Here is a 15,971-nt window from a genome sequence, read left to right on the forward strand (position 1 = left end):
ATATCAGTGGGGAGGGGACATCTAGCAGTTAGAAACGTCAGACTGGATGTGAAATGCAGTTCAAAATAAGGGAAACCTGAATGGCCACAAAATATCTAAAAGCATGTCTAACCTTAGTAGGAACTGTGGAAATAGAAGTTAAAAACATGAACTACCTCATGTTTTTCCCACCTACTAGTTTGGAGGGGAATAAGAATTCTTATACAGTACTAGCTTTAGAGCTATTTGGCAATTATCTAGTAAAGTTAAATCTGCATATACTCAATAACTCAGAAATTTCATTTTTAGGTAGCTGCCTTAGAGAAACTCTTATGTGCAAGAATGTTCATTGCAGTGGTGTCTATAAAGGTGAAAAATGTTTAATGTTCATTAATTAGAGAATAGATAAATCATGGTATACAATAGACTATTATGCAGTAAAGTGAACTATATATTCATCTATCAACATGGATATCAGAAACATGATATAGAGTGAAAGATGAAGGTTGCATTTTGTTACTATTGATGAAAAAATTAAAAACCTACATCATTCAGCTGGGCGTGGTGGCTTATGTTTGTAATCCCAGCATTTTAGGAGGCTGAGGCAGGTGGGTCACTTGAAGTGAGGAGTTCGAGACCAGCCTGACCAACATGGTGAAACCCCATCTCTACTAAAAATATATAATTAGCCGGGTGTGGTGGCGCATGCCCGCAATCCCAGCTACTTGGGAGACTGAGGCAGGAGAATCGCTTGAACTCGGGAGGCGGAGGTTGCAGTGAGCTGAGATTGTGTCATTGCACTCCAGCCTGGGCCACAAGAGTGAAACCCCATCCTCCCGACCCCTCCACCCTCCCACCCCCCCAAAAAGCCCTGCATCATTCATATGTGTGTGTTAATTTTTTCATACGGGCATATACACATAGAGGATTGTGAATTGGAAAAATATGTGCTATTCTTGTTTTATCTGTCCTCTCTCTCCCCCTTTTGTTGCTTGGGTATTTTAAAGCATATCTCAGAGATCATGTTTCTAACAGATACAGACTTAAACACACACGTGCGTGCGCAGCCTGAGTATTTCCACACAAATTAAAGTTAGTAATCCTGAATAATATATCTAAGACTAGTTTTCTGTTAAATTTTTTTCAGTTATCTCAAAGTCGTCTTTTTTTTTATTTTTATTTTTATTTTTGAGATGCAGTCTTGCTCTCTCATCCAAGCTGGAGTGCAGCGGTGCAATCTTGGCTCACTGCAGCCTCCAGGTTCAAGCGATTCTCCTGCCTCAGCCTCCTGAGTAGCTGGGATTGCAGGCACCTGACTAATTTTTGTATTTTTAGTAGAGATGGGGTTTCACCATGTTGGCCAGGCTGGTCTTGAACTCCGACTTCAAACGATCTGCCAGCCTTGGCCTCCCAAAGTGCTGGGATTGCAGGCGTGAGCCACCGTGCCCTGTCAAAGTTGTCTTTTTTATAGTTGGTTGTTTAAAGATTCCAACGAAGTCCACACATTGCATTTGGCTTAATGTCTCTAAAAGAGTCTCCTTTAAGGAGTGATTTTTGTTATTTTTTTGAAACAAAAGTGTTAGGATTTTTATTTTTTTGTAGATTAGAACCATCAGAGAGCCTTGAGGAAAACCAGCGGAACCTCCTTCAGATGACTGAAAAGTTCTTCCATGCCATCATCAGTTCCTCCTCAGAATTCCCCCCTCAACTTCGAAGTGTGTGCCACTGTTTATACCAGGTATGCTTACAGTTGGAGATTACCATTATTAATCTAAAGTTAAATTATGAAGAATGCTTTATCAAAGAAGGATCTAGCTGCTGATGATGTGTGGTTAACTATAATACTGAGTGAGTTTGGGTGAATAACACATTGAGAATTGTTGTTGGAATTGTCTTTGAAAAAACTTAAATATTACTTAGGCAACAGTTTGAAGTAAGAGAAGACTTTAAAATACTAAATTTTCCTTGCATTGGGAGCAAGTTTAAAATGTAGTGAATCCACTGGATGTGATGGGTGTGACTGAAATGAACATATTATGGATTTTTGTTGTTGTCGTCTATTAACCTAAATTATTTACAGGGTGTTTCACAGTTAAGGCGGGTCTCCTCCTCGCTTTTTTACCTTGTGAATTGCTTGATCATCTGTGATTTTGGTTTCTTCATTAATGTATAATTAGTTTGTGTCAGGTTTTCCCAGGATAGACTGATTGTTCTGTTTATTTTATGTAGCATGTTTCTTAAAAGAGATATTGCATCATCATCATTCAGACCAAATTATTAGACTTTCTAACATTAGCACTGCAAGTAATGCATCTGAATTCAGAAGATAGCCATAGTCATGGCCTTCTTTTTGAAGGAATTAGGTCTATGTTCTTTTATGCCTTCTACTGTGTTTTTGAATTGCACATTGCAGTTTTAGGAATTATTTATTCCAAGGGAGATCCTGCAAATGCACATTAGCCTTTTGGAAACTATGATTCTGGAAGAAACATTAGTGGGTCTGGAATTTGGGGTAGGGGTGGGTGTAAGGTAAATACAGTTATCAAAACCCATGTCTTTGTGTCTCTCTCTTTGCAGAGTCATCGCAGCCATTTGCTTTTTTTAGCACACGGCTTCAGTTGCTTAGAGACGTTAACAGCATCATTGAAATCACCATTTTAAAAGCTGTTTGAGGCTGCTCTATGTGAATTTTTTCCCCATTGCTATTTTTAAAGATGTATTTGTTCTATCTGTAAAAAAGCTTTTCACAGTATACCTAGATGATAAAACATACTTAACGTTGTCTCTCTTAATTTATCATGACTTTTCTGTCTTTACAAAAAGACTCAAAGAAACTTAGGAAAATCCTACATAATTTTTTCAGCTAGTTAAATCTGACTCTAAAGGGTGGTTTAGTTATAATATGAAACTTAATACAGTGAATATCTTCTCTTAAGTTTGGGCTGTATTCAGGTTTCTCTTTAAATTTTATTTGATAATTGTTCTATTGATGAAACTAGGCAGACAGGAAATAGCACATATTAAAAATAGTCTGGGTTGACTTCTTGGTTGGCTTTGTGGTAACTGGTGTCAGAGAGCAAGTGGGTTTCTAAAATGACAGTGGCTTTGACTTTAGCTGGTTAAAAGTGAATGGGGACTGACTACATGATTACATGGTCTAGGAGATTGTAGTAGAATTTCTTCATGTGGTTGTCATCCTAAAAGAAAAATCTTTTTGTATCATCAGCAAACTTGGAGACCATTTCAAGACCATGATTCTGATAATGTAAAAGGAACAGGTCTTAGCACTTATTTAGTACTTAAGAAATATTTAATGAAGAAATAAATTTCCCCATCCCCCCCACCTAAGTAAACAAGATTCTTGCCAGCTTTCATAGCTGAGAAAGGAGGAAAATAGTGAAAATAGAAAATAGATTTTTAAACACTATATGTGGTGGTTATTAAACAGTATGTTATGCTTTTTTTAGAGCACTTCACAATAAAATATCCTATATTAATAACAAACCTAGATTATTATGTTAAAATTTCACATAAAATTATTATCTTTAAAAACATGAATTAAATGTGGTATTAGTGCATTGAGTATTGGGTAAAAGCATTGTTGAAGAGCAGAGACAGTATGTTGTGTTGTTATTAAATAAGGCTTTATTTTTAAATTAGTAATTGGTAACATTTACTGATTAGAAAGAAAGATAGGGCCGGGCGCGGTGGCTCAAGCCTGTAATCCCAGCACTTTGGGAGGCTGAGACGGGCAGATCACGAGGTCAGGAGATCGAGACCATCCTGGCTAACACGGTGAAACCCGTCTCTACTAAAAAATACAAAAAACTAGCCGGGCGAGGTGCCAGGCACCTGTAGTCCCAGCTACTCGGGAGGCTGAGGCAGGAGAATGGCGTAAACCCAGGAGGCGGAGCTTGCAGTGAGCTGAGATCCGGCCACTACACTCCAGCCTGGGCGACAGAGCAAGACTCTGTCTCAAAAAAAAAAAAAGAAAGAAAGAAAGATAGGAAAACGCTTTGGTCTCAAGATAGTATTTTATTGAGTCTGCTCCCCAAACCTAGTTTTTTTCCTTTTCATTTGCTCTTTTTTTTTATTTGTCTTCCCTCTTCTGACTTCTTCTTGCCCCGTTGCCTTTGGCAGTAACACAAGTGTACCTTCCTGCCCTTCTGTGTTCTGCCTGGAGGGATAGTAGTCCCTTGGCTCCTGCTGTGGGACTTACTGGGGACATGTTGAAAGGGAAGTGAGTATATTGCTAGCTGATAAACTTCCCTGGACTTCAGCCCCTTTTTTGAGTTCATATCTTGGCCTTTAAGCCTTTTAAAATCATGCTTTAACCAGCTGTATTACTTTATATACCTTCCTTCCTTAGTTGACTGATTAAGGTTATATAAGAATAGCCAACTGTGAACATGTGTCAGATTTATAATTAAATCATTTTCTCATGTGTTGTTTTCACTTCTCCTGATGGTTTTAGAATAAAGATAAAATAATTCCCAGAGTGCATATTCTCTTATGGTGAGAGAATTCTAAGAACTAATTTATGATTCTAAATAAATCTCACCTTTTTTCAGTAAATCTCCTTCTCCAAACTGAAGTAGTTTACACAAATTTTTAAGGCTATAAATGATAGTTATATACCATGGTTACTAATACATTTGTATATAGTCTAAAGTTTGAAACAAAGCTCGATGAGCTAAGGGGCTGTGTCTTCTTGTTTTACTGCTATTTCCCAATGCCTAGAATGGTATTTGACATTTGGGTGCACAATAACTGCTTGGATAGATGAATGGGTGGGTGGATGAATGGATGTCTAACTAACTTAAAGCCCAAGTTATGGTTATGGTGTTGGATGCCCAGAATTCCTAGAATAAGATGCCATCTATTTGTGGATTAAATAATTCTGACATGGTTTTTGAAATATTTTAAAAATAATTATTCTGCCTAGGCTAGTCCTATCAAGAGTCTTTTAATTTTGAAAGAATTCTCTGGTCTAGAAAGAGCTCTGAGAGATGAAGCCAATATGTGTCTGGAGTTTTGGGATTTTTTAGGTGGCCTTTTTTTTTTTTTTTTTTTTTTTAGATATTTTGATCAATGGTCAACTGTAATATGTGAAGTTTTAAGCAGGCCTACAGTTTTGTTCTGTAATTTTCTCTGCAGTTTCTTCACTTTAATAATATTAATGCTTCTTACTAGTTGAGCTGATAACCTTCTTCTCCCAAATGTTGCAGAGCTTTTAACCTCCTCTGATTAGAACCATTTCAGGAAGTAGCCTGCAAACATTGAAAAATAATGTGAAATGATAAGAGTAATCTTTTTTAGGGAGAGCGAGGTCTTTAATTCAGAATTTCTAAAGTGCATTTTTATATTTATCCATATAATTTTTATTTCTTTGTTCAATAGGATCTTAATTAAATGCCAGGTGTTGGAAAAAGAACTTAAAGTCAATTGAAGGATACACAGAGAAGAATTTTACATATCAAGAAAAAATTATGTAGACACAAATGTTTTTAGTGTGTGATCTACTTGTAATGAGTATTTTATATTAAATTTCTCAAAAGCTAGGAATTAACCAAAATGTAAATATTTAATATCCTCAAATTCACTTGGGGAGAGTTTTTCTGTGATTCATAGCCAGAAATAGTAGACATGATTGGGTCTCAACATTTCTTGCTGTTTTAGTGCTTGGCTTAAAAATGTAATAAAAATTAAAACCCAGAATTAAAATTCATTCCTCAAAATTCAGTTGATTTCTAATTTTTTGTTGATTCCATTTGTGTTACATTTTATGGTATAATTTTATGTACAAGCCAACATTGTTTTTGTTGCTGTATGTAGTCGGTGCTGTGACTTGTTTGTGCTCATCTCTGTTCTGTAGGCAACTTGCCACTCCCTACTGAATAAAGCTACAGTAAAAGAAAAAAAGGAAAACAAAAAATCAGTAAGTTTGGAGAACTTTTTACTAGCTGTTTCTTTCAAAGCAAAACAAAAATCTTTTGCTGTTTGTTAAGAATATCTTCACTTCAGCCTATTTGACCTTCACTGTAAAATCATTCTACTAATTCTGGCACAAAATAGCTTTCATTTCAATTAACCCTGGAATTAAGTTACATTGAAACATTCTCTGTGTTCCTTTGGTTTGATTTATCCCAAAGGCAATTTGTGGGCATTTGTTGCATTGGATATCCTTGGTCTAATTTTATTATTGTTACTTTTAAAATTATAAATGAATGCAAAGAAACTTAATTTCAAGGCCTTAGGAAACGCTGACTCTCTTCATTCTTGCTTCTTGTTTGAAGGTAATGTGAGTGGTTTCTTTTTCCAGAGATGACAGTGTTTCTTAATTGTTAGAAGTATATGGTGGGAAAGTGTCACTATCTAAATCTTACCTAAAAGTTGCTAAATTTTATATTTTTACTCTTCATATTTTTATCTAGGCAGTCCCAGGCATAATTTAGATATTTGTGCATAGTTTCCTAGAAATTTTAATGGTAAAACTACTTTTACCTCAAAAAAAAAAAAAGGAGGTAAATGATAAGATAGTATTTTTGAGATAAAAGAAAACTGAGTTTGTATGTGTAGAAAAACACATCATTCTGCAAACATAATGTGAATATACTCTCTGCTTCTATGAACTTGGCCTGATTTATTTAAAAGGAAGAAAATTATGAGAGTCATAATTATTTTCTTCCAGTGAATGGAATTTGTACAAAATATAACATGCATTCATTTAACATTTGCCATTATTTGTCAGAGTGACTTATCAGGCTGAGCCCTGTCTTTGTTCATATAATCCAAATGATTGTAGAGTAAGATGTAAAGAAAACTTAGGAGTCAAGTAGGTAGTTTTCTTAAAAGGGTGTAATTTAGAATACAGTGTTCATCTGGTTTCATCTTTCATTCCTTTCAACTTTACATATAATAAAGCTTTATGGCAGATCACAGTGGCTCATACCTGTAATCCCAGCACTTTGGGAGACCAAGGTGGGAGGATCTCTTGAGCCCAGGAGTTCAAGACCAGCTTGGGCAACATAGCAAGTCATCTCTACAAATATATATATATATATTTTAATTAGCCAAGTGTGGTGGTGTACTCCTGTAGTCCCAGCTACTCGGGAGGCTGAGGCAGGAGGATTGCTTGAGCCCAGGTGGTTGAGGCTGCAGTGAGCCGTGATTGTACCACTGTACTCCACCATGAGTGACAGAGTAAGACCCTGTCTCACAAAAATCTCACAAAAAAAGAAAAAGCTTTACATATGTTTCTAAGCTTTACATATAAATTGTCTAAGCGTTAAATATAGATTTTTAAAAATTCAAATCAAAATTTAAATTTATAGACATACTTTTGTTGTGTCCATTGAAGATTTTATTTTTGAGTATATTAAGTAAATTTGACTAGCTCTGATCAAATTGATTGGATTATAAAGACGTTTCTAATGCTTCAGACTTCTAATTCTCAGTATATGTGAGTTTAACATAATGTACACCATCATCGTTGAAATTAATTTGCTGCTTCTAACACTCTTGTTCAGTGTTATACTAATGCCATTTTGTAGTGTATCACATAATTAAAATTCAGGCTTTCTGTGTTTCTCTAAAGCATGTTTTCTAGCCTTCCTAACACTGCTTCATTTATTAAGATTTTGTCTAAAATTGTTTCTTGAAATGTTTTTTCTACTAGAGTTGTTTTCAAAAAAAATATTTTTAATTTCTGAGTAATACTAAGTTTTGGAATATATTTCTCAGTACAGGTAATATGAGCTCCTCATGGAAACAAGGGGAATCTAATTGGTAATTTCAGATATTTTAGAGTACATTCCAAAGTATGAAGACAGTATACTCATAAATTTAAGTTGTTTTATGGAGTTGTGTGCTTTAACAAAATCTAATGATCTTTAAGAGCTGACTTTCTTTTTGGGTGTATGTATCATGGATTGGAATATGTAAAATATAGAGAGATGTGGCTTCTAGTATATAACTGTGTAGTCACATTACAGATAACTGTTTATTCTCAAACATATAGTGTATAATGAGGTTTACTTTGAAAGTTAACTGTCTGCCTAACTCAGGGAGAATGCAGTAACTAAGCATATATGGGTAGTAACACTCTTGGCTGAAGTGTGGTTTGTGACTGCATGCATTCACATTATGTAGTCAGCTTCTACCAGAGGAAGAAAGGGGACATTTGGCTGATAACGGGTCTCAACACACAGACTGGCCCAACTTTGACCTTTTATGCAGAATGTCTTTTGGATCCAAATTAGATTTTTATAAATTAAAAAACCAATAGAGCATGTATGTATTAATGAGGTAAAATTACATTGGCATCAATTAGTGTTGAATGAAAAAAAAACAGTCCTTTTATAAGTTGACTTATGAAACTTGTTATATAGCATTTTTATTGGTTTTTAAAATCAGTTTTTAGTTCCAAAATTACATTGATTCTGCCATCAGTGTGATACATATTTATATGATACATGAAACAGTATGTGTTCCTGAGGTGTGGATATTTTGGGTTTTAACATGAATTATTTTTAAAGATGTGGAAGATGGTAAAACTGTGGTACTTTTTGTAAATTTTACAATATTCTTTTGGGAAATCACTTAGTTTTTCATTAAATTCTGATGCTGAGTACCATTAAGTATAAATCAGGTGTAAATATGAGTCACACTTTAAAACTTCTTTGTGCTAGAGAGAACCAGTAAATAGCTACTTCCAAAAAAGTATTTTGTCTAATTGATGATAACCATTACAAATTTCCTTGTTCCTTCTCCACTCCCAGTGCTTCATTTTACTAGCGTAAAAAATTAAACAGTATTTTGAAAGCTCTCTATGTGTTTCACAGCAGGTTAACATTTTATAAACTAACTGGTTCTTTGAAAATTAAACTATGGCTTTTAGTTTTTTAAAAACCATTTTAGAATTTTAATGGGTTAAACTTATTAGATGCTAATTCTTTTAAAATAATCTATTTTAAAATAATTATAAAGTAATTTTTAATCCTTTTCCCTCCTGCTGACTCACTCCTTAAGGGCTTTAAAATGTTATAGGTTTGTTTTGTCTGCCTTTTTATATTTATTTATTTATTTATTTATTTGTTTTTGAGACAGAGTCTCTCTGTGTCACCCAGGCTGGAATGCAGTGGCACAATGGCTCACTGCAACCTCCACTTCCTGGGTTCAAGCGATTCTCCTGCCTTAGCCTCCCAAGTAGTTGGGATTACAGGTGTGCGCCACCACGTCCAGCTACTTTTTGTATTTTTAGTAGAAATCGGGTTTCGCCATGTTGGCCAGGCTGGTTTTGAACTCCTAGCCTCAAGTGATCTGTCTGCCTCGGCCTCCCAGAGTGCTGGGATTACAGGTGTGAGCCACCACGCCCAGCCAGAGAGTTGTCTAAGATTAAAATTTGGGAGTTTTAGATTAACCACTCAGTAGCAATGATGGTCTATGAATATTCTAAAATTATGTGAAGAATTTTGTGTGTGTGAATGCATACATTCATTTTTCTAACCTTTATCAGATTTCAGAGAGGTTCCTCATCCCCAGAAGGTTGAAACACCGTACTGGAATAGTTGAAGCACTCGAATTTTTTCTTAATTTTACATCTTTCTATAGTTTCAGCTAAAACTTCTGTGTCTAATTCTAAATTTATATATTTGAGCTAAAAATAAATGGTATTTAGGTTTTAAAGCCATTCTAATAAAGCAGCTATATTTAGTCACCTTCACCAGTTTCCGCTTATTTAAGAGTTAAGGTTGTTCTTCATGCAATAAACACTGTAACATAAAGAAAGCTTCCTGAACTACGCGTAGTGTAACTGAAGGTGGGACTATATTAGTTACAACTGACCTCTTTTTATCACCTCTTACAAATATTTTTTTCTCTAAAATCTAGTTTTTACTAACTTCCTATTAGAGATTATAGAAAGCTATTTTGAGATTATAAGCAGTGATAACACATTTAAAATGTGGAATGCTTGAAGCACTGCATTGAACAGGGTGAAGTGAAATAATCCCGATTCTTTCCAGAGTTAATCTGGAGTCAGCCTATCATAATTTATGTCATAATTTCCTGTCATAACTTATGACAGGAAATATTTATTGAGGCATTGTGAAAAAAATAGCTACGTGATATTCTGCATGTAAATCTGGGACCCCCCCCCACCAATATCCTTTGAAATGAAGGTTTATCCTTGGAATCGCAGATTATTGAGTGGAATGCTACAGTTTTGTAGTCACTGCTAGTTTAAACAGCAGTTAGCCACACTAAGCAAAAATAGCTGTAGAGATTCAAATGTTACATTAAGTGTTCTTTAAAAATACACATATATAGTATATATAAAAAATGTAAATTGTAAAATATAATTTTCATCTATAACATGATTTAAAGTAGGGGACACTGGGAAGGGATGGGAGCTGAACCAGTTTTATAGCACTCTTCCCAAGCTAAGGTACCTTTTACTTTATCTTAATGTAGAATGTTTTATAAAGGGAAAATAATCCCTTTTTAATATTGGGTTCACATTGCTTTTCAGGCTGGACAACCATTTCTTGAGTTCTTAAATTATTTTTATTTGACAGAATTATAAATTGAGGTAGATACAGGGATTCTCTCTTCTGGTGAGATCCTTTTTTCTTTTAGGTCCCCAAGAATTCCCATCCCTCCATGGTTTAAATAATAGGTAGGTTCTTATATTATAAAGGAAGCTATGAAGAAAAGGAACTGGCAGTAACATTACTTGTAAGTAAGTTGTTTTTTTTTTCCCTCAGGAATCTAAGATTTTGTTTTGTATATGGCCAGCATTTTTTTCTTAAATTCAGTTGTAACTGGTACACAACAAAATGTAAATATGTACTATCAGGTATAGGATGTTTTGGGGGTGTGCTGTTGAAAATCTAGTTTCACCTTATAAAGTTGACCACACTTTCATGTCTGTTAATCTTAGTAAATTATGATCATCTTTGTGTGAAAATTTGGTCTGCTTTCATTACTCATCAAACTTGCGGTACAAGTGATGATACAGTGAAGATCTTTTTTCAGGTTTCTTCTACCCATCTCATCCATGAGGTTTTTCTTTCCTCTGAGATACCTTAATTGTACTTTAATATGATACAAGACTAGAATTGAGAGGAAACCATTTTCTCATGTTTTGGGAGAAGAAAAAAATAGAAATATGTCATTCATGAGGACTGATTGATTCAGAGTGTTTGTGCGAAGTTTGACCTTTGAACTCTTTGTTTTCATGTCCTTATTTTAATTCAGACCTTATACTCAATTCTCAACTCCTTGTTTTTAGGTGGTTAGCCAGCGTTTCCCTCAGAACAGCATCGGTGCAGTAGGAAGTGCCATGTTCCTCAGATTTATCAATCCTGCCATTGTCTCACCATATGAAGCAGGGATTTTAGATAAAAAGCCACCACCTAGAATCGAAAGGGGCTTGAAGTTAATGTCAAAGGTGAATTATTTTGATAATCTAACTATCTTAAATTCCCTTTGCAACTAAATTTTCAGCTTTTCTTATAGTACTTCCTCTTACATTTATATTTGAAATACCCTATGGTTTTCAGTTATGTGTTTTTGTTTTATTTTGTTTATATTAAAAAGGAATTCATTAGGTACCTGATGGACCTTATTTTCATGAGAAAACATGTTGTTATAGCAGATGTCTTGTGTTATGAAGATCATTTTTTGCATAATCATTCTAGACATTCTGAAACAGACTAGAATGTAGACTATAGGATTTTTTTTAAAAGGCATTGAACATTTTTAATACGTATTTTTACATGTAAATATAATAATTGCATTTGGGAAGGATAGAAACACTACCTAAAATAAGTTATAGAATGAGGAATGATTAATTTTTAAGTACTAGCAGAAATATCAATGAGAAAATTCATGCTTTTAAAGAATATATTAATGTATAGACTTCATACAATAAATAATCTGATTATTTATAACCCTGTTTTATTGTATAGATACTTCAGAGTATCGCCAATCACGTTCTCTTCACAAAAGAAGAACATATGCGGCCTTTCAACGATTTTGTGAAAACCAACTTTGATGCAGCACGAAGGTAATTTACTTGCCATTTAATTTACTTCATAATTTACTTCAGTTGCTCTGTTTGAATCAAATATTTTCAGTTTCACGTAAGTCCATGTACCTGTTTTACATGAAGTTCCAGTGTAGGTTTTTTTCTTTTCCTGCTCTAGGTCAAGACATAACTTGTCTTATTTTATTTTACTATAAAAGACAGTCATGAAATAAAATAATATTTTTTATAATTTGATAGTGATTTTCATATTTGAAAACCAAGAGGGATTTTTGACATGTCTAGTTAAATAAAGGATTTGAGGATGGTTCAATATGGGGACAAGGAAGAAGTAGGATTCTTTTTATTTAAAACTAAAACCATGGCATCAATAATACATAACAATGTTTAATAAGGTTTTTTTGATGTTAGAGTATTTGTGGTACTTAAATTTGGAAGTGTATCTAAACTAAAATGTTATTCTTTAAACCAAGTAAAGCAAACACGTAAGATTTTGTTTATGAGAAACTGAACTTTATGATTGTAGAAAACTTTTCTGCTAGATTTCCATAACTAGTTATTTCACTTTATTTCTCTGAGTTACTGGTTTATCTGTAAAGTGGGAATAAAGTCTTTGCCTGAGTTGTTTTTAGAGGGAAAAAAATGAGATAATTCATAAGAAAGTGTTTTGTAAATTTTATGTCTGGAATTCTGCTTTTCATGTAGTATGAATCTAATTGATCCTCGTCATCTAAGCTAGGCTTGTACAACTCTCTCTTCCAGTTTATCATCATTGTAGTTGTTACTGACTGCTTTTCTGTTAGGGAAACTTGAGTTTAAAAGGTATATTGCTGAATGACAAGCCATGTTGGAAAGAGAGTGAATGTCAGCATAGGATTCATATTCTGGCACTCTGAGTACCCATACAAAGTTAAAAGGATCAAAGTTTTAATCCTGGCTCTGACAGGCTATGTATCTTTGGGGAAGTCTTTGTCTGGACCTTCGTTTCCTTATCTGTAAAATACTAGCCTCTTTCCGAAGTTTCATCCATCTCAATTTTGTTATTAAACTTCAGAGCCTACTTTGAAGCTGAAGCCAGGTATCAGAAATGGGAAGCCAACTTTCTTGTCCTTTTTGCTTTGTCTGATGTCAAGTCACATTTTGGGAACAAGCCCTCCATATTTGTAATCTCAGTTACTTCACAAAGTTACTTCATATAAATTTAATTCAAACATAAGTCTGGGTGTATCTGGTGTTGAAAATTCTAATAACTTTGCATTTTTGAAGGTTTTTCCTTGATATAGCATCTGATTGTCCTACAAGTGATGCAGTAAATCATAGTCTTTCCTTCATCAGTGACGGCAATGTGCTTGCTTTACATCGTCTACTCTGGAACAATCAGGAGAAAATCGGCCAGTATCTGTCCAGCAACAGGTAAGATTTCCCAGTCATGGGGATAGTGAATACTCTCTGTTTAAATTTAGATTAATAAAATTATTGGTCATGAATAGTGCTTTTTACTTTGCATCTTCTTGGACTAAGAATTATGGTTTAGAAAGAGAAAGATTCTTTTTTTCAAAAAAATACAAACAAAAGGTTAAGTCATATTAAATAATCAACAAACCTACCTAGGTTCCAGTGGTTATTATTATTATTTTTTTGTCAAGTTAAGAAATCACAGATTCGCTCTTTGGGTTTTTATGGCTTGCAAACTGTCATAGACCCAGAGAAGTTCAAATTAGCGTTGGCATTTGAATCTGAAGAACAGCTAATTCGTAGGAATTCAGTAATTAAAATATTGTCAGCGTTTTAATTCTATGATAAACTCATTTGTGATACTTTAAGTATATGCAATAAAGCTTTGTATAGAAAATACCAGCCTGACATGGTGGCTCACGCCTGTAATCTCAGCACTTTGGGTGGCCTAGGCAGGCAGATCACCTGAGGGCAGGAGTTCGAGATCAGCCTGGCCAACATGGTGAAACCCTGTCTCTCATAAAAATGCAAAAATTAACTGGGCATGGTGGCAGACGCCTGTAATCCCAGCTACTTGGGAGACTGAGGCAGAAAAATCGCTTGAACAGGGAGGCGGAGGTTGCAGTGATCCAAGATCGTGCCATTGCACTCCAGCCTGGGCCACAAGAGCTAAACTCCATCTCAGAAATAAAAAAAAAAAAAGAAAATACTTAAAAATTGAAATTATTAATTTGAGCATTGTTTCATTAATCTTGGTAGTCTCTTGTGTATCATAAATTACTTGCTGTCCCATCTAGTTATATAAACTTGTAAAGAGACCAAATTCCTATGTATGAGGAGTCCCTAACAAAGGAAAAATGAGTTCAAATTATTTTTAAATGCCAATAAAAATGGTTAGCACATTCACGGGAAAAGTAGTGGACTGTGAAGCTAAGGGTAAGCAATTGGGAGAAGGGAGTTTAAATGACAGGGCATTTTCATCTTTTATGAGTTATTAATGGATTGAAGTAAACATGGTCCTGAGGTCTTTTTGGTGCTGTTTACAAATCAGCAGAGACCACCAGCTGACAGTAAAAGGAAAAGCAACCAGTTGCAAGTTAAAGAAATGTGTAGCGCAAAATGTGAACTGGTAATTTTTTTTCTAAGTAGTTTGCTGTATCTAGGGATCATAAAGCTGTTGGAAGACGACCTTTTGATAAGATGGCAACACTTCTTGCGTACCTGGGTCCTCCAGAGCACAAACCTGTGGCAGATACACACTGGTCCAGCCTTAACCTTACCAGTTCAAAGTTTGAGGAATTTATGACTAGGTAAAGTACAACCTTGAAATAGTTGATTGCATTCTTTTTGTTTGAGAAGCAGAGTTTGCCCACCAGGCCACTTGTTAGATATGATAGAAGACTATGAGGAAAGATGTATTTAATAATCACATTGCCATGTTTGGGGATCCAACTATATATTATTTATATATATAGGGTGTGTTTTTTATATGTTGATTGTCATAACAATAGTAACAAATCATATTTTATCATCTTGCTTTCATAAGTTTTCACATTTAGTACTTACCAGGGAGTGAAGACAGCATTATTTTCAAATTATAGTTAAGGAAGATGCAACTCAATGTGAATAATTGACTTGCTTAAGATTCCACACCTGTTTCATAGGTCTTTTGGTTTTAAGTGAAGGACTTTTCTACTACACTGTAACATTTTTCAGAACCCTCATAAAGGTTAATGGTTTTGACTTCTTTCAGATTAAGGTCCAGAAAATATAGTATACTTCAATATTGCTATAAAATTTCTGTGGACTTTTGTTTGAATCCCATTTAGTGGGATTTAGTTTGTGAACCAAAAGATCGTCATTGTTAGACACTTACTCTATGATGATACAATGAGAGTAGTTTGCTGAATCTTTTAAAGTACCTTTCACAGGACTTGATGCTTAATAAGTGCTCCTTGGTGTCTGTGAGTTGAGTGTTATGTTCATAGTTTGTGCCAAAACAGAAAAAACAGGATCTGATGATGATAAGTTAAAGATTTGTATATAATATGCCTTGAATTGTAAGTGCTTGTTATTAGTTGTATTGCATATAGGTCATGGTTTTGTATATATAAATGCAAACCAATGATACTGTTAAAAGAATATATGAATATATGAAAGAATGTATAAACATAAGAATGTATGGGTATATAATGTCCTTTCCAAATTAATTTTTATTTTTAGCTCTATTAGATTTTTCTCAGTGCAACAAATGTTTATTCCTGTGTAATTAAGGGCATATTTTCCATATAGAATATTCACATTACCTAACTGAAAATTATATACTACAAAAATATAATACTATTTTTAGGCCAGGCATGGTGGCTAATACCTGTGATCCCAACATTTTGAGAGGCCAAGGCAGGAGGATTGCTTGAGGCCAGGAGTTCAAGACCAGCCTGGACAACATAGCAGGACTCTATCTCTACAAATAATAGAGTATTAACCA

General features: G+C 34.5%; 1 protein-coding gene across 8 annotated transcripts in view; it reads left to right on the plus strand.

Annotated features, from left to right (window-relative positions):
* LOC105485209 (neurofibromin 1) overlaps positions 1-15,971 on the plus strand; it is a 291,308-nt gene that overhangs the window by 160,306 nt on the left and 115,031 nt on the right. For 4 of the 8 annotated variants that reach the window (XM_011747435.3, XM_011747438.3, XM_011747434.3 and 1 more), the window contains 6 exons: positions 1,582-1,717; positions 5,855-5,917; positions 11,273-11,431; positions 11,952-12,049; positions 13,295-13,441; positions 14,647-14,793. In XM_011747435.3, the coding sequence (XP_011745737.2) occupies positions 1,582-1,717; positions 5,855-5,917; positions 11,273-11,431; positions 11,952-12,049; positions 13,295-13,441; positions 14,647-14,793 (750 nt within the window). The remainder of the gene's footprint in view (positions 1-1,581; positions 1,718-5,854; positions 5,918-11,272; positions 11,432-11,951; positions 12,050-13,294; positions 13,442-14,646; positions 14,794-15,971) is intronic. The other 4 variants (XM_011747440.3, XM_011747439.3, XM_011747437.3 and 1 more) reach the window with 2 other exon arrangements.

This window comes from Macaca nemestrina, chromosome 17, assembly GCF_043159975.1.
Source record: "Macaca nemestrina isolate mMacNem1 chromosome 17, mMacNem.hap1, whole genome shotgun sequence".
Lineage (NCBI taxonomy): Eukaryota > Metazoa > Chordata > Mammalia > Primates > Cercopithecidae > Macaca > Macaca nemestrina.